This window comes from Monopterus albus, unplaced genomic scaffold (assembly GCF_001952655.1).
Source record: "Monopterus albus unplaced genomic scaffold, M_albus_1.0 scaffold52.1, whole genome shotgun sequence".
NCBI lineage: Eukaryota > Metazoa > Chordata > Actinopteri > Synbranchiformes > Synbranchidae > Monopterus > Monopterus albus.
The window spans coordinates 744756-767638 of record NW_018127932.1 but is presented as its reverse complement, the minus strand read 5'-3'; the positions used below and the strand labels follow the sequence as shown (position 1 = coordinate 767638).

At 40.6% G+C, this 22883-nt stretch overlaps 3 protein-coding genes across 13 annotated transcripts in view; 1 reads left to right on the top strand and 2 right to left on the bottom strand.

Annotated features, from left to right (window-relative positions):
• Nucleotides 1–1160: 1160 nt before the first annotated feature.
• Nucleotides 1161–6353, bottom strand: cutc (cutC copper transporter homolog (E. coli)). 2 transcript variants are annotated; one of them, XM_020601817.1, is made up of 9 exons: nucleotides 6070–6353; nucleotides 5178–5256; nucleotides 4907–4966; nucleotides 4602–4811; nucleotides 2545–2580; nucleotides 2192–2325; nucleotides 2052–2079; nucleotides 1860–1965; nucleotides 1161–1761 (listed from the first exon to the last, which is right to left on the bottom strand). In XM_020601817.1, exons 2-9 carry the CDS (start codon nucleotides 5245–5247, stop codon nucleotides 1650–1652), a joined length of 756 nt encoding a protein of 251 aa, XP_020457473.1. In that variant the 5' UTR covers nucleotides 5248–5256; nucleotides 6070–6353; the 3' UTR covers nucleotides 1161–1649. The 2 variants fall into 2 exon arrangements, with proteins under 2 accessions (XP_020457473.1, XP_020457472.1); XM_020601816.1 differs by lacking the exon at nucleotides 6070–6353 and adding an exon at nucleotides 5359–5468.
• cox15 (cytochrome c oxidase assembly homolog 15 (yeast)) lies at nucleotides 5763–11436 on the top strand. Its single transcript, XM_020601815.1, has 9 exons — nucleotides 5763–5937; nucleotides 7519–7712; nucleotides 7800–7922; nucleotides 8180–8366; nucleotides 8498–8665; nucleotides 8764–8845; nucleotides 9118–9272; nucleotides 9415–9528; nucleotides 9620–11436. Exons 1-9 carry the CDS (start codon nucleotides 5863–5865, stop codon nucleotides 9749–9751), a joined length of 1230 nt encoding a protein of 409 aa, XP_020457471.1. The 5' UTR covers nucleotides 5763–5862; the 3' UTR covers nucleotides 9752–11436.
• A 683-nt stretch (nucleotides 11437–12119) lies between these two features.
• LOC109961139 (Kv channel-interacting protein 2) overlaps nucleotides 12120–22883 on the bottom strand; it is a 138206-nt gene continuing 127442 nt past the window's right edge. For 3 of the 10 annotated variants that reach the window (XM_020601776.1, XM_020601781.1, XM_020601780.1), the window contains 7 exons: nucleotides 15651–15775; nucleotides 15386–15455; nucleotides 14926–14996; nucleotides 14615–14722; nucleotides 14178–14282; nucleotides 14009–14071; nucleotides 12120–13677 (listed from right to left, as the gene is read on the bottom strand). In XM_020601776.1, coding sequence (XP_020457432.1) covers nucleotides 13630–13677; nucleotides 14009–14071; nucleotides 14178–14282; nucleotides 14615–14722; nucleotides 14926–14996; nucleotides 15386–15455; nucleotides 15651–15775 — 590 coding nt within the window. In that variant the 3' untranslated portion in view covers nucleotides 12120–13629. Of the gene's footprint in view, nucleotides 13678–14008; nucleotides 14072–14177; nucleotides 14283–14614; nucleotides 14723–14925; nucleotides 14997–15385; nucleotides 15456–15650; nucleotides 15776–16616; nucleotides 16716–16903; nucleotides 17045–21368; nucleotides 22070–22883 lie in introns of those variants that run through there. The other 7 variants (XM_020601772.1, XM_020601777.1, XM_020601775.1 and 4 more) reach the window with 6 other exon arrangements.

The following is a 22883-nucleotide window of genomic DNA, read 5'->3' as shown; positions in this document are numbered from 1 at the left end:
AGGGATCACACCAATGGAGCTTTCATACAGTCTAAATTGTTAAAATTTTTTGACTTAGTGGGTCACAAGACTGCTGTGTTTATGTATAAAGCCAGGAACAATTTATTACCTGGTGGAATTCAAAAACTATTTGATGAAAGGGAAGGGGGATACAATCTAAGGGGTCAGTTAAATTATAAAATTCATGCTATACGTACAACCAAAAAAAGATTCTGTGTTTCGATAAGTGGAGTAAAACTATGGAATAATTTAGGTATGGACATAAAAAGCAGTAAGAATATTGATGAGTTTAAACATAGATATAAAGCTATGCGTCAATCAAGATATATGCAAGAACAGGCTTAATCAGACAGGAATGTGGATGTAGAATATGTATCCATGTAGTAATACTGCTTGCAAACCAATGATGATAAGATGATGTTAGGGGGTAGGACTAGATAAGTCTAACTTCTTCCTACTCCGTTCAAGCATGTACTAGGTATAAGCAAATTGAAAATATTTTTGTGGACATGTCTGGAATTATGTGTGATTACATACTGACTGATGTTACATGTTTGAAAGAATGAATAAATCAAATCAAATCAAATGAAATCCGAAACAGATGCCTGAGCCATCTCAGCTCAGTTTTAATACCACATGATGATTCAGTCTGTAGAGCTGAGAATGAACAAGAGAACTGACATTTGTGATGAAAATTGTTCGAACTGTTGGATGAGTTCTTGCACCCAAAATTGATTTAAACAGTATAAAACTGTTTAATGGCATCACCTCACCTTATAGTATGTCTCTGTCATATCAGTGCTCTATTGACTATTAATCAGTTTCTTTGCTTAATGAGATCATGGGTTCATTGGCTCTCTCAGACTTATCAGTTCAGTGCCCCCCCCCCCACGTGCTGTGGAGGTCAGTCTGTACTGTGAGAAACAAGCTCCATTTAAGAGAGAATCTCTTAAGCTCCAACCAGAGAGAATCAATTAGTTAAGATAGAAAATGACTGTCCCGCCTCTTACAATACATTAAAAACCTATTACAGCTACAGTAAATGAAGCGTGGAGGAGACAACATAAACGACACAACAAACTGCACTGAACAGTTGAAATTTTCTGGCTTTTATTACATTCTGAGCAAACCGATTCAAGTCATGTTTGTCTTCATAAAAAATAAAGTACATTAGGGCACATCTTTGCATTATGTTCCACTGTAAAGAGGGAGTGCTGTAAATAAATATAGGCCGCTATATGGCAACTGGAAAACATACTGTTCTGCACCAGCAGCACCGATTAGTGCTTTTCTTTAGTTACAGTATAGGAACACGATTATGTTTAATTTAACAATCTACTATGTATTTTACTACACTATATCTGAGGCCACGCAAAGGTTTACAGTAATGCATGTAAATTGTGCACAGTTCTTAGCACCGTGAGATACTGCAGGTATATCCCAGAAGGCTCTAGGGCTGCCCATACACTCTAATGTTATAAGGACTGTTCAGACTGATTGAAATCAGAAAAAAGGCACTCTGTGGCAATTCTGAAATGTCCGCTTATTCTGGGATTTTGTGAAAACAAATGATGACATATCAGTATAATTACTCATGATCATTTTTGAGGTATCTCTTTTGTTGTCTGTCAGGACTGTCTGGTACATTTTCACAAGGTATTTCTGGCAATTGCATTAAGTGTGCGAACTTTGCTGACATCTGCCACCTTCAAGCTGTACTCAGGTGCTGAGAAAGCAGCTCCCATCATCGCACAGGAATTCCTGCACATGAAAACATTATTACACAGTGGGCAAGCCAAGCATTAAGTAAAATCCCACTGCTCAGATTTAAAATTAATTAAGGCTGAATGTAAACATACCTGAATTTCATGGCAGAATCTCGATTGGAGCGGGCTGAGCAATGAAACTCTTGAGCCCCTGACCCCTCTAGAATTCTCTGCAGGTTCCTCTCTGTGATCCCCCCTCCTGTTATAAAAAATTAATAAATAAAAAACTAAAACGCCAAAAAAATACATATGTTAATGACACACTGGAGGAAAAAAGGCACTAACCTGGCATTATGATAATTCTCCCTTTAGCCTGTTGAGTGGAGATCATGATGTAAGAATGGTAGAAGCAGAGAGACAAACGATGCTACAGTTTTCATATGCTTCCTTTCAAATATGCATGTATACACACAGTTGAGACATACTTGATCAACGATGCGTTTAATAAGAGGGAGTCCTTCCAAAGCAGAGCTGTCACAGCCACTCGTCAACACACGCTGAAACCCTAATGACACCAGAGTCTCCAGAGCAATCACTGGGTCATGAACCATGTCAAAAGCTGCAGCAGGATCAATATTTGTTCATTAACATATGCTCAGACTCAACATTATGTATTATTAAATCTTTCTGAAAACCCTTGGCTCTATTTAAAGCACTATAAAGGGCTTTTATTCCACTGAGGCTTTGTGATATTTGTTCAGGTCTAATTGCTAGCAGCTGCAAAAAGGGTTTTAAAGACTTAAGGTCTACACATGTGACTTAAAGGAGAAAATGTTACCTCGGTGGAAGGTGACAGGCAAAGGACGGGCAGCAGCTGGTGAACAAAAAGTGAAAAATGAAGAAAAATAAACAGAATAATTCTAATAAAGTGTTACAGAGCAACCATATAAATCCAAATTTCATTTTGACAGTGTAACTAAACTTAAACTTGCTCTTTATTAGCAGCTCGTACTATAAAGCCCATGATTTATCATATACATTTTTATCCAGTAAAGTAGATGAACTCAGATATAAAATTAATTCTTAACCTTCAGCTTCTTCTACCAGCTAAACCTCACAAACCTCTCTAGCCAGTTTTGGGATCAACAACGATGAATACTGTTAATTTATCACTGACAACTCATGCTTTCTTGGTCAACCTTAAAACTGCTGTGGTTAAACCTCTACTTAAAAAGCACACGTTGATCTTTCATTCACCTTTTATACTGCTCAGTCCCAAATGGGGTCACGGGGGGCGGCTGGAGCCAGTCCCAGCCAGCAATCGGGAGAAGGTGGGGTACACCCTGGACAGGTCGCCAGTCCATCGCAGGGCCAACACGCACACTAACAACCACTCACATGCACACACATTCACTCCTACGGGCAATTTAGAGACACCAATCAACCTAAGCTGCATGTCTTTGGACTGTGGGAGGAAGCCGGAGTACCCGGAGAGAACCCACGCCAGCTCGGGGAGAACATGCAAACTCCGCACAGAAAGGTCGCGAACCCGCAACCTTCTCGCTGTGAGGCAACAGCGCTAATCACCGTTCCACCGTGCTGCCCCACACGTTGATCAGAATATCTTAATTATCCACCACTCTCTAACCTCTCAAAATCTTCTGGAAACGTACAACTGTACTTACTACCATAACAAATGAGTTTCTGTTTACTATGGATTCCACTTTTTTTTTACTCAATCTCAGTGCAGCTTTTGACACCACAGATCACTGTATAGTCCTAGACCAGCTGGAAAACATACCAGGGATATCTGGCCTGGCCCTCATGTAATGAATATCTTACTTATCTGAAAGACCAAAGTGTGTCTCCTATAATTACTTTATATCAATGTATTCCGCTATGAGATTAGATATGTTAGTACAAGGACTGAAACCTAAACCTTTTGTGGGTATAGTTTGGCGACTGATTTGTTGGAAGCACATTGTTTGATTTTACTTCTTTTATTTTGTGTTGAAGTATTGAAGATTTGAATCATGTTTGATTCAGCTCTTAACAGTGAGAGTACAAAAATGGATCCTGCAAGAAAAACGTAATCTTCTTCTGCTTGGGAGTATTTTGAATTAATATAATAATTTTATTTTATTGCATATGATATACAAAAACTTTTGTTTCTAAATAAAAATCCATTCAGGTTTTCCTTTGCTCTCTCAAATACAAAAGCAAATTTTTATTCTGAGTGTCAGAACTGTAATTCCACAATGCTGCTCAATTCAACACATCTGTTGCATTCCTTCTCAGCTGCTGTGGTTTCTTCCATCTTTTCCTCATTAAAGGTTTTTTCCCTTCTCAAATCAGAGGATGCAAGGTCAGCAGAAGGTGTCAAATTAACCCTTGAGGCAAATTTGGACTTTGTGATATTATATAAATAAAAAAATTACTTTAAGTGTGTTATTAATGACATTAACATAACTGAAATGCATAAGTGGAACACAGCAACTGTTAATTACTAATGCTTATTGTTATTCATTACACTTTGCCCCAGATAAAATGTCAAAATGTCTATTTCCAAAGAGATGTTTTTGTGTGTTTCAATCATGTTTTTAATGATTAAAAGTAATTTTGAATTCACTTGTCACATGAATACCACCTTAAGGGGTACACTATTTGAAAAGGGTAAGAAATCCTAAAGTTAATGAAATCACATTTTAGTGAGGAGGTTTAATTTGGGCAAGATTTAAAGAAGACCAAGTAATCTTTATCCTACATTGTCCTATTAATAAGATAATTCTGATATGTTAATTGCATATTTAGATTTTTAGTAAGCACCTGGTTGTTTTTGTTTAGTGCCTTTTAAGACCATACAGATCAGATTAAAAATATACAGGCAGACAATACCAAGTAACTCCATGCAGAGCTCTGTGTCCACCCTTCCATCCTCTGTAAGGGCTCCCAGCACAAGTCCATCAGCCCCATGACTCTTCATCAACTCTATGTCCTTCCTCATTACCTCCACATCCTGGTCTGAATACAGGAAGTCCCCTCCGCGGGGTCTGATCATCACATTGACTGGAATTTTGACATACTGCTTCACTACCTGCAGAAGACCTGTGGCAAAGCAAATAAAGGTGGTATTGGTTGCATTACATATATGCATATAAGGAGATGACCAAGGGGGTTTTGTGGGAGTGAACAATGCTCACCTAGACTGGGAGTGAGTCCTCCCTCCATAAGACTGGAACACAGCTCAAGTCTACCTGCTCCTGTCAGGAAAGACAAAGTCTCAGACTAAAATTAAATGAATTTCTGTAAGGCAGGTTGAAGATTTGTCTTTAAAAGCACTCAAACTAGGTTAGATTAAATGCAACCAACCCCACCCCCCGGTCTTTTCATAACTGATTCTAATACCTTTTTAACAAGCGGGTCATGCTGAGGTTAATACAAGCACAACACTGTTCACTACACATTACCGACCTCCTCGTTCGGCGTTGACAGCAGACTCCACGGAGTCAACACACACTTCCATCAAAAAGCCCTCTGCCATTCTGACAGTCTGCACAGAATGACAGAAAATACAGAAAGAGATTAACTGTGAATTCGTAAGCAAACAATCCTTTTAGTCCACAACTTTAACTTCAAACTTTAGAACAGCTACCTGTCAAATCAGTCGAATGGAAGCTTGCACAGTTAATACATGCTGTTTGGGTGACTGACTACTGCTACTACAGCCATATATTACAGTAGATGAGCGTTTTCCGGATTGCTGCATTTCAAACGCGATGTTTGGCGGTTGGACGGTGCTATACTGGTTATGCAACACTACTGGGCCAAAGGAGGCGTGTGACCGCCCATGCGGCATACGCTAAGATACAAATCATAGCTCCATCTACCACCTGGCTGTGCCGTCACTCTATAACATCATTTAGGAAAAAAAAGAATCATTATATTCCTCCCCACTTATTGTTAGTATCGTTTTTACTGCCTAACAAAAAGAAAAAAAATAACGCTAGTCTTGACTTGCTCGTCAACTTTTTGTGACGTCACGGGGTCAAAGTTGACCTGTATATGGCGGAAGCCTTAGTAAACATAAAGGTGTAGGTTAACGGCTTTTAGCTTTTAGCTAATCTTCATTTTTACAACCAAACTTAGAGGCACAAAGATGTTACGCTCTTCGTTACCTACAACAGTTTTTTGCCATTGGAGAAGTGCTTGCAAAGGACTTCATCACAGCAGTGTGGGTATATTGCTAGCTGCTAATATTAGTTTACTAACTAGCAATAACATCGAGCATTAACAATGTCAGCGTATGCAAGCAGTATAATAAGATTGACACAGCATTTCAGACGCTAACCCATCAGCCACATACCTTTTGTTTCCCTTTGACGTCGTTGTCAGCGTTTATTTTGGTTAAGGCAGTTAACCTTATCTAGCTGGTTGAGCTCTGCAGCAGTCACGTCCGTGTGTATCAGTTCACTGCTTAATTACCTGATTGACCTCATTATCTCGATGTATTGTCACTGTCAAGTTCATGTTAGAGTTGGTAAATCGAGTTTCTGCAAGGATGTCTGTTATGAATATATTGATTACTCACGCACTCATTTTGTAATTTCTAATTACTATGTCACATCAACCAGAGACATCAAATAAGCCAAGCACAAAATAGCATGGTAGCCAAACAACGACCAACAGTTCTTTGTGCTATAGTCTCTGACATCAGAAGTGAGCTATCAGGAGAAGAATCATGTAGGATAATCATACAGTATGTTATATGAACATCCAAATATCACACCCAGGTCTTATTGTTATCTGGAATCTCCATGGACAGTGATGTTTGCGGATGACATTGTGATCTGTGGTGAGAGCATAGAGCAGGTGGAGGTCTGTTCTGGAAAGAAGAGGAATATAATACAGAATGCATGTGTATGAACAAGAGGGAGGGAAGTGGAACAGTGAGGTTACAGGGGGCTGAGGTCAAGAAGGTGCAGGAGTTTAAGTATTTGGGGTCAACAGTCCAGTGTGATGGGGAGTGTAGGAAAGAGGTGAAGAGGCGAGTGCAGGCAGGTTGGAGTGGGTGGAGAAAGGTGTCAGGAGTGTTGTGTGACAGAAGAGTGGCAGCAAGAATCAAAGGAAAGGTGTACAAGACAGTAGTGAGACCAGCTATGCTGTATGGGTTAGAGACTGTAGCAGCGAGGAAAAGACAAGAGGCAGAGATGAGGATGTTGAGGTTCTCTTTAGGAGTGACCAGGATGGACAGGATTAGGAATGAGCACATCAGAGGGACAGTTTAGGTCAGCTTTTTGGAGACAAGGTCAGAGAGGCCAGATTGAGATGGTTTGGACATGTGCAGAGAAGGGATAGTGGTTATATTGGTAGAAGGATGTTGGACATGGAGCTGCCGGTCAAGAGGAAGGCCAAAGAGGAGATATATGGATGTGCTAAAAGAGGACATGAAGTTAATTGGGGTGAGAGTAGAGGATGCCGAGGATAGAGTTAGGTGGAAACAGATGATTCGATGTGGCAACCCCTAACGGGAACAGCCGAAAGAAGTAGTATATAATACAGACAGTTATCATCTGACTGTGCAGGTCAGTCAAGTTCCTCCAGTGAACCAGGAAAACACTTCTGCTTTGTACAAAGTGACACTGTCATGGTGAAACAGAAGAGGGTTTTCACCAAACCGCTACTATTAATATCACTCTTAATGTAGCTAGAATACACAATTTGTTAGCCAGGTAAAGGTGACGGCTTTCAAGGATTTGAAATTAGAAGTTGTTAAATGTTATTTTGAGTCGAGTCCCCTCTCCTTTATTTACAGCATCAGCGGAGTCCACAACTACGACAGTGGATTGTGAAAAGATGTCAGAGCACCATCACAGCTGAAGCAGGGGCCTCTCCCTGCCCAGGAGCGTCTTCAGTCCCCAATGCAGCAACAAATCGCATAGTTGGTCGCTGGTTACTCGGCTGCAGCGGGCTGGTGGCTGGGGCTATTGTTTTGGGTGGTGTCACAAGGTAAAAGTGATGTCTTTCTATATAATAGTCCTCCTTGTATTTAAGTGGTGTTGATGAGCACTTTCTGTATGTGCACATTTGTTTCAGACTAACAGAATCTGGGCTTTCTATGGTTGACTGGCATTTAGTGAGAGAGATGAGGCCACCTCAGTCACAAGCAGAGTGGGAGGCTGAGTTTTCCAAGTACCAGCAGTATCCTGTTTTCAAAATGTAAGCTTTTGTGATTCCCTTATCAAGAAACACTTGCACAGTTTTAAAGGTGTCCCATCACAGGATCACGATATCAGCTTTTTTACCCCACATCAGTAGCAGTGGATCTAACCAGTAAATACAAACAGAACTATATTTTCATTTTGTGAGAAACACAGTTTTATGTAACTGTATATAGCTCAGTGTTACACAATAAACACAATTAGGTTTTGGGTCTTTGATGTAAATACGAATTCTCTGTCATCATATTTTCCCAGAATGAACCGTGACATGACACTGCCAGAGTTTAAGTTTATTTTCTACATGGAGTGGGGTCACCGTATGTGGGGCAGACTGGCTGGACTTGCCTACATCCTCCCCACCATTTACTTCTGGAGGAAAGGATACTTCACTCGCTCCATGAAGGGAAACGTTCTGGGGCTTTGTGGGTTTGTCGTCTTCCAGGTAAGACTCGTCATAGGACCTTAATCCTCATCTTACTCTGTTTATAGCAAGTTGAATTTTTGTCATAATTAGGAAGTTGGTAATTAGATTGTCAAACATACATGAATGACTCATTGTGTACGTCCTCTAAGGGTCTTCTTGGGTGGTATATGGTAAAAAGCGGCCTGGAGGAAAAGCCTGAGTCTCATGATATTCCACGGGTCAGCCAGTATCGTTTAAGTGCTCACCTTGGTTCTGCCTTGCTACTCTACTGTGCCAGTCTCTGGACAGGGCTTACTCTGCTGTTGCCTGCACAAAAGGTATGGCCTGTGTGAGCTAAATTAAAAAAAAAAAAATCACACGTTTTGTTGCAAGATTTTTTTTCTTCCCATGCCTGTTCATGGCACCTCTTTCTCAGATGGCAGAGACCAGACACCTCATGCAGCTCAGGAGGTTTGCCAAGGGTACTGGTGGACTGGTCTTCTTTACTGCTCTCTCTGGTACTGTTTACAATATTTATCAATGCATTGCCAAAGACCTAAATTTCCATATGTTAGCTAGAAATAAGATTGATTTTTAGTTTCATAGCATGTACTTATCTACAGAACAAGATCAGCACTGTATTTTGCTAACCAAAAAGTTGATCTCAGAGAACAGCTACAGTCTTCATGAGGCTTAAATATAGCACGATTCACTGTAGAAGATATTTAGAAAGTTAAGGGGGTATTAAAAAGAGCTCTATAGAGATAAATATCACAGTACTTTGTTGCAGGTGCTTTTGTTGCTGGTTTGGATGCTGGGCTGGTGTATAATTCCTTCCCTAAGATGGGAGATAGGTGGATTCCTGATGATCTGCTTGCTTTTTCTCCAACCCTCAAGAACTTCTTTGAAAATCCCACAACTGTGCAGTTCAATCACAGAATTTTGGTATGCCATGATTCCTGGAAAGAGATAACATTTCAGCAGTTTCATTTGTATTAAGCATTACGTTTCCTTTTTCTTATCCCTTTCAGTGAACAGCAGTAGCTGGTTGTTGACTGTCTTCTCTCTTTTTATTTTTTCTCTCCAGGGAATCTCTTCTTTGATGGCAATTACGGGTCTTTATCTATTCTCAAGAAGGATGGTGCTGCCCAGGAGGGCTAAGATTGCCATCAGCCTCCTTGCAGCAATGGCCTACGGACAGGTAGACTGTCGTTCAGCCCTGAAATGTCATGCAAGTCTACTGCCCATCAGTGTAACTAAACTCAAACAAAGCATGTGCTTCTACTTTTCAGGTTGTCCTTGGTATCAGCACCCTGTTGTTTTATGTCCCTACACCACTGGCTGCAACACATCAGTCAGGGTCTGTGGCTCTTCTGTCCTTTGCCATTTGGGTTCTGGCAGAGCTCCGCAAGATTCCTAAGTAAAAGTCTGGTCTCCCTTGGATAAATCCAGTCCCTGCTAGCCACAGCTCGTACTTCTGAGAGCCAGCTGTGTCATTTTGGATGAGGCATTCAGAGAAAAAAGTGACAATGTTCATTTAACACTCGACTTTTATGCCTCTGTCCTGTAGTGCTGCAACATAATCTTCATGTCGTGACATTATTTGATTAAAAACATTTTTTTTACAAAACTACATCACGACTGTCGATGAGTAACTGAAGAAAACCCTTTTTGGACGTGTGTCCTCATAAGAAGATTACAACTTGTCAACAGAAAATGAGGTGTCTTGTTTCACAAGGAATTCAAAAAATATGCAAGATTGAGGTTTTTATGCAACTTTAATGACAGTGACAGGAGACTTAAGTAGAATAAAATACTGTTTTTGTTGATGTACACAGTTTTAACAGGACATTTTCAAAGAATATTTGGTCACTCACCTGTTACCCTTGTGTCTGCTCATACAACTGCCTGTTAGCTGAATCAGATGTGGCTGTTGGGATTATATGTATAATTATGTTTATATTTAACCATTTCTTGCCAACATCACCAAGTAAAAAGGTAAAAAGAAGTGGAATCTTGATTGCGGTTTTGTACTGTCTTAAGATGTGAAGCTGAAAGCACTGTCTTATTTTAATAAAGGCAGTTATGTACAGCCTTTGAAATTCAAACTACAGTCCAGTTTGCATAGTAACTGTGATTTTTATTGTCTCTGTACAAAATATACACATTTTGAATCCGCAACCAGTTGAGGTTCGCTAACTAGACAGTACAGTGGGTTACTAGGTTTTCATTGTTTAGACACAGTATATGCAGGTATAGACAGGTTTTACTTGTGGTCAGGAATGGAAGTTAAAAACTGTTGACAAGGAACAATCAGAGCCATGTTTTCCCTAGAAAATAAATGTTAATAAAAGCCGAACCAAAAAATAAAGAAAATGCAGGGTTGGAAGTGCATATTGTCAGCAGGGCTGTAGTGCACCCTTATGCTGTGCTCTGAGAGGAATGAGAGGTTGAATAAGTGGCAAGGTGCTGATACGTAGTGGAGAGCATTATTGCTGTTCTATGTCAGTCTGCATTTATAAGACACTGCAGTCAATTTATTCATGGCTCGAGTGCCTCTGGTACCTACACCACCTTGGATTTAATAGTAGTTCTCATATGAAAAGCGAATTAATAAGTGGTTGCAGATTCTTCTAAAATTATTCATGAGTGCCTAAGGTGTGCATTCACAAACTAAAATTACACTTCATTTTGGACAGTGTGCAGGTAAACCATGTTGCCAGTTTATATCATTTTATCTCTGATTGTCCCTTGCCCCATTTACCAAACATCAGCTCCCTCTCGCCTCACCCACAGGTGGGTTGTCTTACCTTACTGTGGCTTTATTTACCTCTTAAATTTAAATATTCTCTTTGGTGTTACAGAAAGAGGGAGAATGAGGAATGAACAGGCAGGCATAAAAAAACAAAACTGGTGTTGACCCACACACGCACACGCACACACACACACACACACACACACACACACACTATGCCTCTTTAAAACTGAATGAGCCTAATTTAATGCAACAATAGTTTAGAGACATTTTGTGAAGTGGTACAACCCCTAATCAGAAAAGGTTGGGATGGTATGTAAAATTAAAACTGTAAACAGTGATTGTAAGTCATCTGTGTCCTGTATTACATTGAAAACAACACAGCATCACATTATTTGATGTGATATCTCATTAATTTTATTCTTTAACAGTAAACACTTGTTTCAATTCTGATGTCTGCAACACATTCCAAAAAAAGTCGAGATGGTTGCATTTCAGGGCTAGTGATGAGGTAAAACAATGACACGATGATTCCATTTAAAACAGGTGATGTCATCAGGTGACTGCAATCATGATTTGGTACAAAAGTGGCATCCAGGAAAGGCCAAGCCCTTTAGGTGTGGAGATGAGCCAAGGACCTCCAGTTTGCCAACATATGTGTGAGAAAATTATTGCAATGTTTAAAACCAATACTCTTCAAACACATAACATAATTAAAAGAGTCAAGGAATCTGGAGGAATTTCAGTGAGTAAAGGACAAGGGAGCAAGCCTAAACTGGATGACTGTGCTTTTTGATCCCTCAGATGGCACTGCATCAAGAATTGTCACTGTTCTATAAGCGATATAACCACATGGGCTCAGGATTACTTTGTCACAGCTGTGTCAGGCACTACAATATGTAGTAGCCAGGGCTTGTCATGGTCTGGGGTTGCGTCAGAGCCCTTGGCAAAGGTAAACTTACACTTCTGTGATGGCTCCATTAATGCTGAACAATACATAGATTTTGGAGCAACACGTGCTGCCTTCAAGACGACATCTTTTCCAGGGACGCTCATACATATTTCAATAAGACAATGCAAAACCTCATACTGTGCACATTACCAAGGCCTGACTGTAGAGGAAAAGGGTGCAAGTGCTGAACTGGCCTACCTACAGTCTGGACCTGTCCCCATTTTGGAGTGTGTGGCAGGCATCAGAATTTATTTATTTTGAAACAAAGAATAAAATAGAGGAGGTAACACATCAAATAATATGTTGCTGTATTGTTTTCAATGCAATACAGGGCACCGATGATTTGCACATCACTATTTTCAGCTGCAATTTTGATTTTACATAGTGTCCCAACTTTTTCTGAGTTGGGGTTGTAGAACCTGCTACAACCACATAACATTTCTGATTACAAGAATTTCACAAATACATTCTACAATCTAATTCCCATTTAATGTATATAGTAGACTAGTATGACAGTGGTATGCCAGTCCCATGTTGAGAGAAGCTGGGATGGTCAAAGCAGCTGGTCAACTAAAGTGCAATCCCCACATTGTACTGCCTAATATGACACCACTGGGAATATGCTAGATATTGTACAACAGTCAATAGCAGTCTACAGCTAGGACTGTAACAGTTTGGAAGGCTGGGAATTATTCTACCAGAATCCCATAAATGCCGGTGTGTGTTACCCCATTAGTCTTACATAGGTAAGCTGGATGACATCTCTTTGTTACACATGCACACAGATATACACAAAGGGTGAGGCACCTGTGAATGACTAGGAACACCAGACAGACAAGCAGACTTTGGAGTATCTCTGTAAATACATAATTTGATATTAGTGACATCATCATGCGATACTGAAATGAGTTCCTTATGGAAAACAATATGTTTGAACGTCCATCGCTTGGATATCCAATTGTTGCCTCAGGAAGTGGCGTGCTCCCTCTTGACCACTAGATGGCAGTAGATTCATTTCTATTTTTATGGCTGGGGCATAAACAGTCTAGTCTTCCAGGAAGGTGTTACCCACATGCACAGAGGCAGGATCAGATTCACAAATCCAAATTGCAACAATCACAGAGAAAGGAGAAAGTGGTCTTAGGTCAAGGTTTAGGGAAAACTTCCTCCCTCTGAGCTCAGACATTACTGGCTGCAGTAGTTTCTCCACAGTAATAGTAATAAATACACGTTCAGATAAAACAGGTGGGGGTTTGGGGGTGTGCCAGTGCCTGTGAGCCCACTGCTTACCTTCCCTCTCTGCGTCTCTAGGGTAAAAACAGGTTCTGCATGATGAGGAAGGGAGATGGGTAAACCATTGTTCCTTGGAGAAATGCCACTGGGGTCCAGGAAGAGGGTCCCTCAGTGCCATCAGGACTCAGAGCTCTCAACAGAGACACAAGCACAAACTTGCAAGTCAGAGGACGGCTGTGCACACACGCATACACACACACACACACACACACACTTAAAAATCCTTTCTCTCTTTTCAGTCCTGATTCCTCTTACACACACGTTCTCCTCCCTGGTGCCAGTATCCTAAGAGGTCCAGATATTTAGATGACATTGTCAAACAGCTGCATGGATTGCATGATGTTCTCATCCTAGAAAGAGACAAGAGTTTTGGATAAGACAATGTCATTTCATGCTGCGGAAAGAAAGGATTAAAGATTTGTCATTTTGCAGTAGTTTGCTTTCTTGCTGAGTCAAATGAGAAGACTGACACCATTGTCAGTTCTGTCCATTAAGTATGAAGCTAGGAGACAGTTTAGTTTAGCATAAAGAAAAGGAAACAGCTATCCTGAGTTTGTCCAAAGATTAAAAATGGTGTCAATCTTCTCATCTAACATTTGACAAGAACGTAAATAAGTATACTGTATTTCCCAAAATGTCTAACTATTCTTTTAGGACTTGAAAATTCACTTTTTGCTCTACCTTTTTGCACGACTCAATGAACTCCTCTATAGTGACCACTCCATCTTTATTCCGATCCATTTTCTAAAAGAAGAACAGAACACAGCAGCCAGAGATTTACTCACTGAAAAAAAACTGTCTGTTCAATAGTTTACTTCTTTTATAGGACAACAGCTCCACGGAGTTTGACCTGGAAGAAGCTCTCCACATGTTCTCTTGGGGCATCGTCCTGCATAGTGGGGTATGTGTACTTCCCCATCATGTCATAGATGGACTTCATGATGTCCAGCATCTCCTGCAAAGTAAAGAACAAAAGGGTGTGAACATTACTGTGGGTCTAGAAATTGTTGGACAAATTTTTTTAAAAATCACTTAGAAACTGGGCTGTGTCCAGGTTTGCAGTGGCGCTCATGCAAAAGTTTTCTTATTCAATACCCTGGCAGACAATTTCCACACCTAATTATCTGCCAAATTTCAAATATACTCTTAGTAATGTATTGCCAAAACCTCAATATTCCCCAAAATGTTGACCACGTCCTTATTAGTAGCTATGCTTCGAAGCTATTACAGCCAGTAACTCAGAGCCACCTAGGCACAGTGCAAGTTGTGTGCATGTATTTGTGCAACCTCTTTGGTGATGCAGCCATCCTTGTTCAGGTCATAGAGGTTGAATGCCCAGTTTAGCCGGTCATTAATGGTCCCTCTCAGGATAATAGACAGGCCAAATACAAAGTCCTAAGATAGAAGGGAAACGATTTACCACATTGCTTTGACATTACATAAATCAAGACACAGTAAATCAAGTCAAATCCTTAACAGCACAGTGTAACACAGTATTTAGAGAACAAATATTTGTGTGGATCGATCTCTGTTGACAAGTTTCATTACAGCACATATTTGTTTTTGTCTCTCAAAGCTAACGGAAGAGCAGAGCTCACCTCAAAACTAACTGAGCCATTCTTGTTAGTGTCGAAGGCTTCAAACAGGAAATGCGCATACATACTAGAATCTGAAAAGGCAGAGACTTCCAGTAACCCATGTGCCCTTGAAATATGAAACAAAGTCTTTGAACAGCTAGGATTAGCAATGAGCTAAATATAGTCTAGATATAAAAATAATTTCAAATACAACTGGAGGCAAGTGGTTAACATTTCATCAACCTAAATATGAAACTGAAAAACTGCCATGGTTTTGTGCAGTGCTTCAGCAGAGCTGACCTATGAGTTAACGCTGTTAATTTCATTGTAATGATGAAAAACTACAGGTGTACCTCTACAAAATCAAAAAATTGTCATTTACACTTTCACCTGAAAATATATAACATAAATAAAGATAGAAAGAAATGGCCTATATGAAAGTCTTATGGACACATTTGGAGCTCTTGTGGTGATAACTCACCTCCCTGAGGAAAGAACTGGGAGTAAATGTTCTTAAAGTTCTCCTCATTTACAACACCGCTCGGACACTCCTGGGATACACATGTGGATTGAGAAAACTCATTAGCTCCCATCATGCACAGAATATATAAAGATTACATGGTCATTTCTGCTCTTACCCCATTGATATGGCGCTTAACTTCCATTATGTTGCAACTAGAACAATTTTTAGGTTTATTTTTTCATTTGCAGTCTACTTTATTACTCTCTTCTTCAGCCAGACCTACATTTTTGAAGCCCCTGTAGAGGACTTGCAGCTCCTTCTTGGTGAACTTAGTCTGCTCTTGCAGCTTGTCCATGCTTTCAGGGCGATGGCACACAGTGGACAGCTCGAAGTCATCTTCCACGCTGTCTGTGAGAGGAAGAGACTAGTGTTAGTATTCATCATTGCTACACCCAGACAAGGGACAGGGCATATTTTAACGAAGTCATCAAACTTGTATTCAGCTCCTCATACAGTACAAGTCTTAGACAGTATGTCATACAAACAGCGAATCAAAATAATATCCTTTATTTACAACATTTTTAATCAGTATTTTATTATTTCACTGAATGAAAACATGAGTGAATGCAATTAGTTGTGAGACAGCTGGGTCAAGCACACACATCCTTGCCTCAGCATACGTTTTTATTCCTATTCCTACTATGAAGCATGGTTACTAAAACATCTATAAAATGACAGAACGTCTTGTCATGTTCAAGTGTACAAGAGATCCTGGGGAAAGTTCTACACCGAGGAGGTACGAGTAGAGGCCTACCATTAATGAAAATGGTAAAGAGGAGACTATTTAGATGTGGAGACACAGTCACTACAGTAACAGAAATTCTTCATCCCACTTCATTTCAACTGTTTCTCCAAAAATAACTTTTAGCATATGTCATATATTATCAGTTCTCAGACCTTTAGAACCTGTTGACGTACATACACACAAGGGAACAGCACACGCTTCAAATCACGATATACCAAAAATAGGTCTGACCCATTACCCACAATAACACTGGAATGTTTTTGACTGTGTGTGGCTTTCTGTAGGAATGAATCTGTTTCTGGTCGAATGACCGTGTGTTTATATGTACAGCGAATGTTTTAGTGGATGTGTGTACATGACTGCATCTACACTGTTTAAATCTTAAGTCACGGAAGAGGCTGGACACATGAAAGAAAGGTGTATAGAGAGTGAAGGAGCACTTGCTTTGACTGATTGAGGGGGCAGCTGAGGGCTTGCAGCACGGCAGCAGCTTGAGGAATCGCTGCTTTATCGTTTTTTTGGTTTGGCTGTTGGAAGGATTACCTGCAATCACCAACCATAGCACAAAGGTTAGACACACACGCACACACAAGGCTGTGATGTAATTCTGATTTCACACACACATGCACACATACATGCCTCGGAAACCAAAAGACACACTCCATGCATTAGACGGGTGCAACAAGAGACTGATTCATGCCATTTAGGCAAATTGGTGATTGCCTGCTGACCTGCCTTAGTGATGGGAGACCACGAGTACCACTTCAAACGGTAGATATTACTGCACAACAGCAGCACAGTGTGACCCCTAGAAACGCACAGGTTCCCTAAACAGACTGGCTGCCATATCGCAATGCCACATTCAGGAAACTCTATGAGGTATTAGAAAAACCAACAGACAAGGCAAATGTCAACAGTTTTAATTCACAATCAGCTTAAGGAAGGACTTCATTTCATAGCAGAATATAGTGCGCTAGACAAATGTGCTGCCTCGACTAGACCTCATCATGCTTAATGCCAGTTCAACTCAAAGCAAACAAACCTCACATTTCTGGTGTGTTTTACAGAATGATGATAACAATCTGCACAACACATATGCACACATGAACCCAGATACTTACTCTTGCCTCTTAGTTTCCATGGCAACAGTCCCCTCACCCCTTTTAGCAGGACCCCAGCAGTCTGAGGGATGAGCTCCATGATGAGGTGAAAACCAACAGAACTACAATACCTCTGTTGACAATCTAGCTTCTCTGATCTGCCATCCTATTGTCTCTGCATCATGGAGCCTCTGGGACTCTCCTGACCTCACAAGCTCTGTTATCATTTGGAACCAGAACTAGCAGAGCACACTGCCCACTCCATATTGGTTTAATACATCCAGCCACCTCGTACAGGCCCAGCCCTGAGCTACAGGGTTTGTGTACTATATTTTTTTTTTCCATATGGATCTAACATTAGGCCACAGAACAAATACTTCAACCAACAGTCATGCATCATATTTTATAGGTCTACCATATGTATTAAAAACAAATAGCAACTACAGATGCCCAATAAATCTAATGGATAAGCTGTCAATGCATAATATCAATTTAGAATTTAGAAAGATACAATACATAACATGGCCGTTGCATCTAATATTGACAGAATGCTGTGGCTGAAAACAGTCCTTTGCTGGAAACGAGTAGGTTACTGTGCTCCTAGAAATGCTATTAATGTAATGTGATCAATTTGTTCTTTAGTCTTTGAAGCTAAAATAGTTTTCTTGAGTACCACTCACAATGAAACTGGAAATTCTTTCATTTTGTCCAGAAAAAGTAAAAAAAAAAAAAAGTCTATTCCTCATCAGACAAGGAAAAAAACAACTTGCTGTGTTACCCAGCTATTGCGCACCATTATGACACTCTTACCCAGTGTGCCCGGTAGTGATTGTGCATTTAGAGTTCAATAGTTTTCCCCAGAGAACACTGACAGACCATCACAACACTTCAGGAAAAATGAAAAACAGTTCTGTTTTTAGCTTGATGAAAACTCATTGTTGGCAGTATCTGGTAACTTTTAAAGGAGCTTCATGTTTTATAAACCTAAGAGAAACAAGGTTTTTCTCAAGGCACAGAAAAAGCACGTAATCCTCAACTAAAGTGAAAACAACAAACACTGTTTACAGCCATACTGATACAATGCACTGCTGATGGAGAAACAGATGGTTGTGCAGATCCAGCACTGAAGCTTTCAGTGTGATTGCTGGGGCCTTCTGACATCTAGAGTAGCGATGAGTGAAGTCAAACTGTAATTTTAAAATGTGGTTTTCACAAGTATTAGCATCAGATAAAAACTTATAGGCATCCTGCTGGTTCAGTTGGTTCTTTGTGTACCTGTGGTTTCAAATCAGACCTGGGACTTCATGTTATTAAGCTCCTTCCACTTATCCTGCCTCTCTTTAATCTTAAGTGCACTCCAGGTATGTAGCATTGCACTGCCATAAAACTAAAGACTGAAAAGATGCAAAAAAAAAAACAACAACAACAACAAAAAGCACTAGGGATAATGATATCCTGATTTATCGTCCCTAATGTGGTTTAAGCTCCAAAAATAATGGATCTTATGTCCCACAATGTATAGTGCCTCACTATGTGGTAACAGCTCACATTTGTCATGCCGGCTTTCTGTTAAAAAATGTGTGGCGTATCCTGGTGGCCTTGTTTGTAAGATGCATACCAAATAACTGCAGCAGGCTGGTTGGAGTTCAGTCTAGTACCTACAGTATCTTACATGTCATGCTGCCTCTTTCTCCCTGTCAGGCTGAGACAACTCTGATGACACCACCAGGGTTATTTTTTCAGACTCTGGAAACACTCCAGAGACACAGAAGATACCGTCCAACTCTTTATGATGAGCAACTCTTTATGATGGTGTATAAAATCAGTGGAGTGCGCATGTTCATAACAGTACAAATGACAAGCCAAGTCAATGATTGATAATTTACAGATACAGTGCCTTGCGAAAGTATTCGGCCCCCTTGAACTTTGCGACCTTTTGCCACATTTCAGGCTTCAAACATAAAGATATAAAACTGTAATTTTTTGTGAAGAATCAACAACAAGTGGGACACAATCATGAAGTGGAACGAAATTTATTGGATATTTCAAACTTTTTTAACAAATAAAAAACTGAATAATTGGGCGTGCAAAATTATTCAGCCCCTTTACTTTCAGTGCAGCAAACTCTCTCCAGAAGTTCAGTGAGGATCTCTGAATGATCCAATGTTGACCTAAATGACTAATGATGATAAATAGAATCCACCTGTGTGTAATCAAGTCTCCGTATAAATGCACCTGCACTGTGATAGTCTCAGAGGTCTGTTTAAAGCGCAGAGAGCATCATGAAGAACAAGGAACACACCAGGCAGGTCCGAGATACTGTTGTGGAGAAGTTTAAAGCCGGATTTGGATACAAAAAGATTTCCCAAGCTTTAAACATCTCAAGGAGCACTGTGCAAGTGATAATATTGAAATGGAAGGAGTATCAGACCACTGCAAATCTACCAAGACCTGGCCGTCCCTCTAAACTTTCAGCTCATACAAGGAGAAGACTGATCAGAGATGCAGCCAAGAGGCCCATGATCACTCTGGATGAACTGCAGAGATCTACAGCTGAGGTGGGAGACTCTGTCCATAGGACAACAATCAGTCGTATACTGCACAAATCTGGCCTTTATGGAAGAGTGGCAAGAAGAAAGCCATTTCTTAAAGATATCCATAAAAAGTGTTGTTTAAAGTTTGCCACAAGCCACCTGGGAGACACACCAAACATGTGGAAGAAGGTGCTCTGGTCAGATGAAACCAAAATCGAACTTTTTGGCAACAATGCAAAACGTTATGTTTGGCGTAAAAGCAACACAGCTCATCACCCTGAACACACCATCCCCATTGTCAAACATGGTGGTGGCAGCATCCTGGTTTGGGCCTGCTTTTCTTCAGCAGGGACAGGGAAGATGGTTAAAATTGATGGGAAGATGGATGGAGCCAAATACAGGACCATTCTGGAAGGAAACCTGATGGAGTCTGCAAAAGACCTGAGACTGGGATGGAGATTTGTCTTCCAACAAGACAATGATCCAAAACATAAAGCAAAATCTACAATGGAATGGTTCACAAATAAACATATCCAGGTGTTAGAATGGCCAAGTCAAAGTCCAGACCTGAATCCACTCGAGAATCTGTGGAAAGAACTGAAAACTGCTGTTCACAAATGCTCTCCATCCAACCTCACTGAGCTCGAGCTGTTTTGCAAGGAGGCATGGGCAAAAATTTCAGTCTCTCGATGTGCAAAACTGATAGAGACATACCCCAAGTGACTTACAGCTGTAATCGCAGCAAAAGGTGGCGCTACCAAGTATTAACTTAAGGGGGCTGAATAATTTTGCATGCCCAATTTTTCAGTTTTTTATTTGTTAAAAAAGTTTGAAATATCCAATAAATTTTGTTCCACTTCATGATTGTGTCCCACTTGTTGTTGATTCTTCACAAAAAATTACAGTTTTATATCTTTATGTTTGAAGCCTGAAATGTGGCAAAAGGTTGCAAAGTTCAAGGGGGCCGAATACTTTCGCAAGGCACTGTATAAAGGGTGGCCATGGCTCAGGGTTAGAGTGGCCGTCTCCCAACCAGAAGGTCAGGGGTTTGATTTGTGGTGCTTGTAGTCCACATGTTGAAGCATCCTTGGGCAAGACCTGAGCCCCGATAGCCAAATAAAGTGGTTATTTGATGTAAAGTATGCCTACTGTATATTAGTTGTGTGTTTGACAAGAATTATTCCTTTAAATGTATTTGTTTAGAAGGTTTGAATCTCCTTTGTGTCATAAATGCAACAGTTTCAGAACTGTGATTTAGGAAGGTATCAATATGTATGTATGTTTGGTATTTCACTCTCATTCAAAGCCACACACACACACACACACACACACACACACACACACACACTATACAGGAATATAAATGGGTCTGACAAACATAATAGCTTTTTAGTGAGGAAACTGGGCCAAACCACTTTATGTATAACCCTAAACACACTTCAGAAACACACACAGACACATGTGTAGACACACCCCTTTCCAGCTGAGCATTTTCCTCATTACGTCCACACACCATATTCATCATTTTGACTTCTTAATCAGCGTCTCTTTTGGTTTCTTACCATTTCTCTTACCTGCCATGGAAAGGTCGATAAGCCCCAGAAAGTGCATCAGTTTGAGGGAGCTGCAGACCACCAGGAGGATTCCCACAGTCTGCAGCCCCTCCACCTCCCACTTCTCTTGGAAAAACAGATGCATCCTTTTCCTTTTCTGTTTCTGTCAAGAAAAATCTTCTCTTGCTCCAGGGCAACCACGTTCTCACCCTCAGCTCTAACAAGGAATGCACCGTCTTTGTCTCTTGAGTCTTTCCTCTCAGTCTCCCTCTATATGCCGGTATTCAACCATCCTAACTCCGCACAGTTCCCTGCCTGCTTTCTTCACTGAACGTAGATTGTTATTCCCCTCGTTTCTTCATCGAGAGTGGTAAGTGCGTGGCAGCAGGACTGTTGGCTTGCTGCTCCACCCCCGTCGCCTCCAAGGCTGTCAAAGGTTATTTAAGTTCCAGGTGAAGTTCAGACAATTCACTGTACGTGTCCTGACAGGTTGGCAGATATTGTTTTCTGACTCCCTCTGCTTATCCAGCTACTGACTCTCAAACTCTATTCTCTGCCTGTCCTCCCTCTCTTCCTCGCCTTACTTCCGTCACTCTCCTTCTGCTGTGTCCCTCCCCATACTTAATTGGGTCAGTGATGGGACTGAGTGAAGACAGGAGAGAGGAGGGAGATGAGAAAAGGAAGGAGGGAGAAGGATGAGGAGTACTACTTGTAGGTTAAGAAGCAAAACAGAGAAGGGGAGGGGGGCATGCACAAAAGACAGATGAGAAGAATGAATTGAGGGATGCAATGGGAAGAGGGATGGGAAAGGAGTGCAAGATGGAATGGTTGAAGGAGGAAATAATACAACCAGGGGTATAAGCAATGAATCCAAAACAAATGAAGATTCAAAAACAGGTAGAAGGGGTAAAACGAATGACATATTTATTAGGAGAAGAAAAAGGAGAGAAAGACTAGCAGAAGGGAGGAGAGGGACCATCTGACCCAATGCCTTCTGTGGACAAACTCACAGATGTGGCAGTCTACCCTGGGTGTAACACACACACACACACACACACACACACAGCCTAGAGGTGAACTCTGGCTATAACATGTACTGCATATGCAGTCCAGAACAGCAGGGAACATTTCAGTTGGAATGAGATGTACTGATGTCACATGTGGTACACTAATGTCCCCCCACAAACAGACACAGTCTCTAAAGAACTGGAACAGAATTTTTTTCTATGTATTCATGGTAATGTACATTGTTTGGGATTATTATTTCTATTATTTTGATTCCCCACAAGGAATTAACATACAGTACATGTAGCTGAGGGGGTCATGTTTATGAAACAAAGTCTTTGTATTTAGACCTTTTAGCCTTTTGAGAAAGTGCAGCAGGAAACAAAGATTGCACTACAACAAATAGACCAGGCTTTACTCATGTGAACCCTCTGAAACATACAATAAGTAAAGATAAATGGACTGAGTATTGGTCAAAAGTGGATGACCAACATTCAATCAAAATCATAATAATCATAA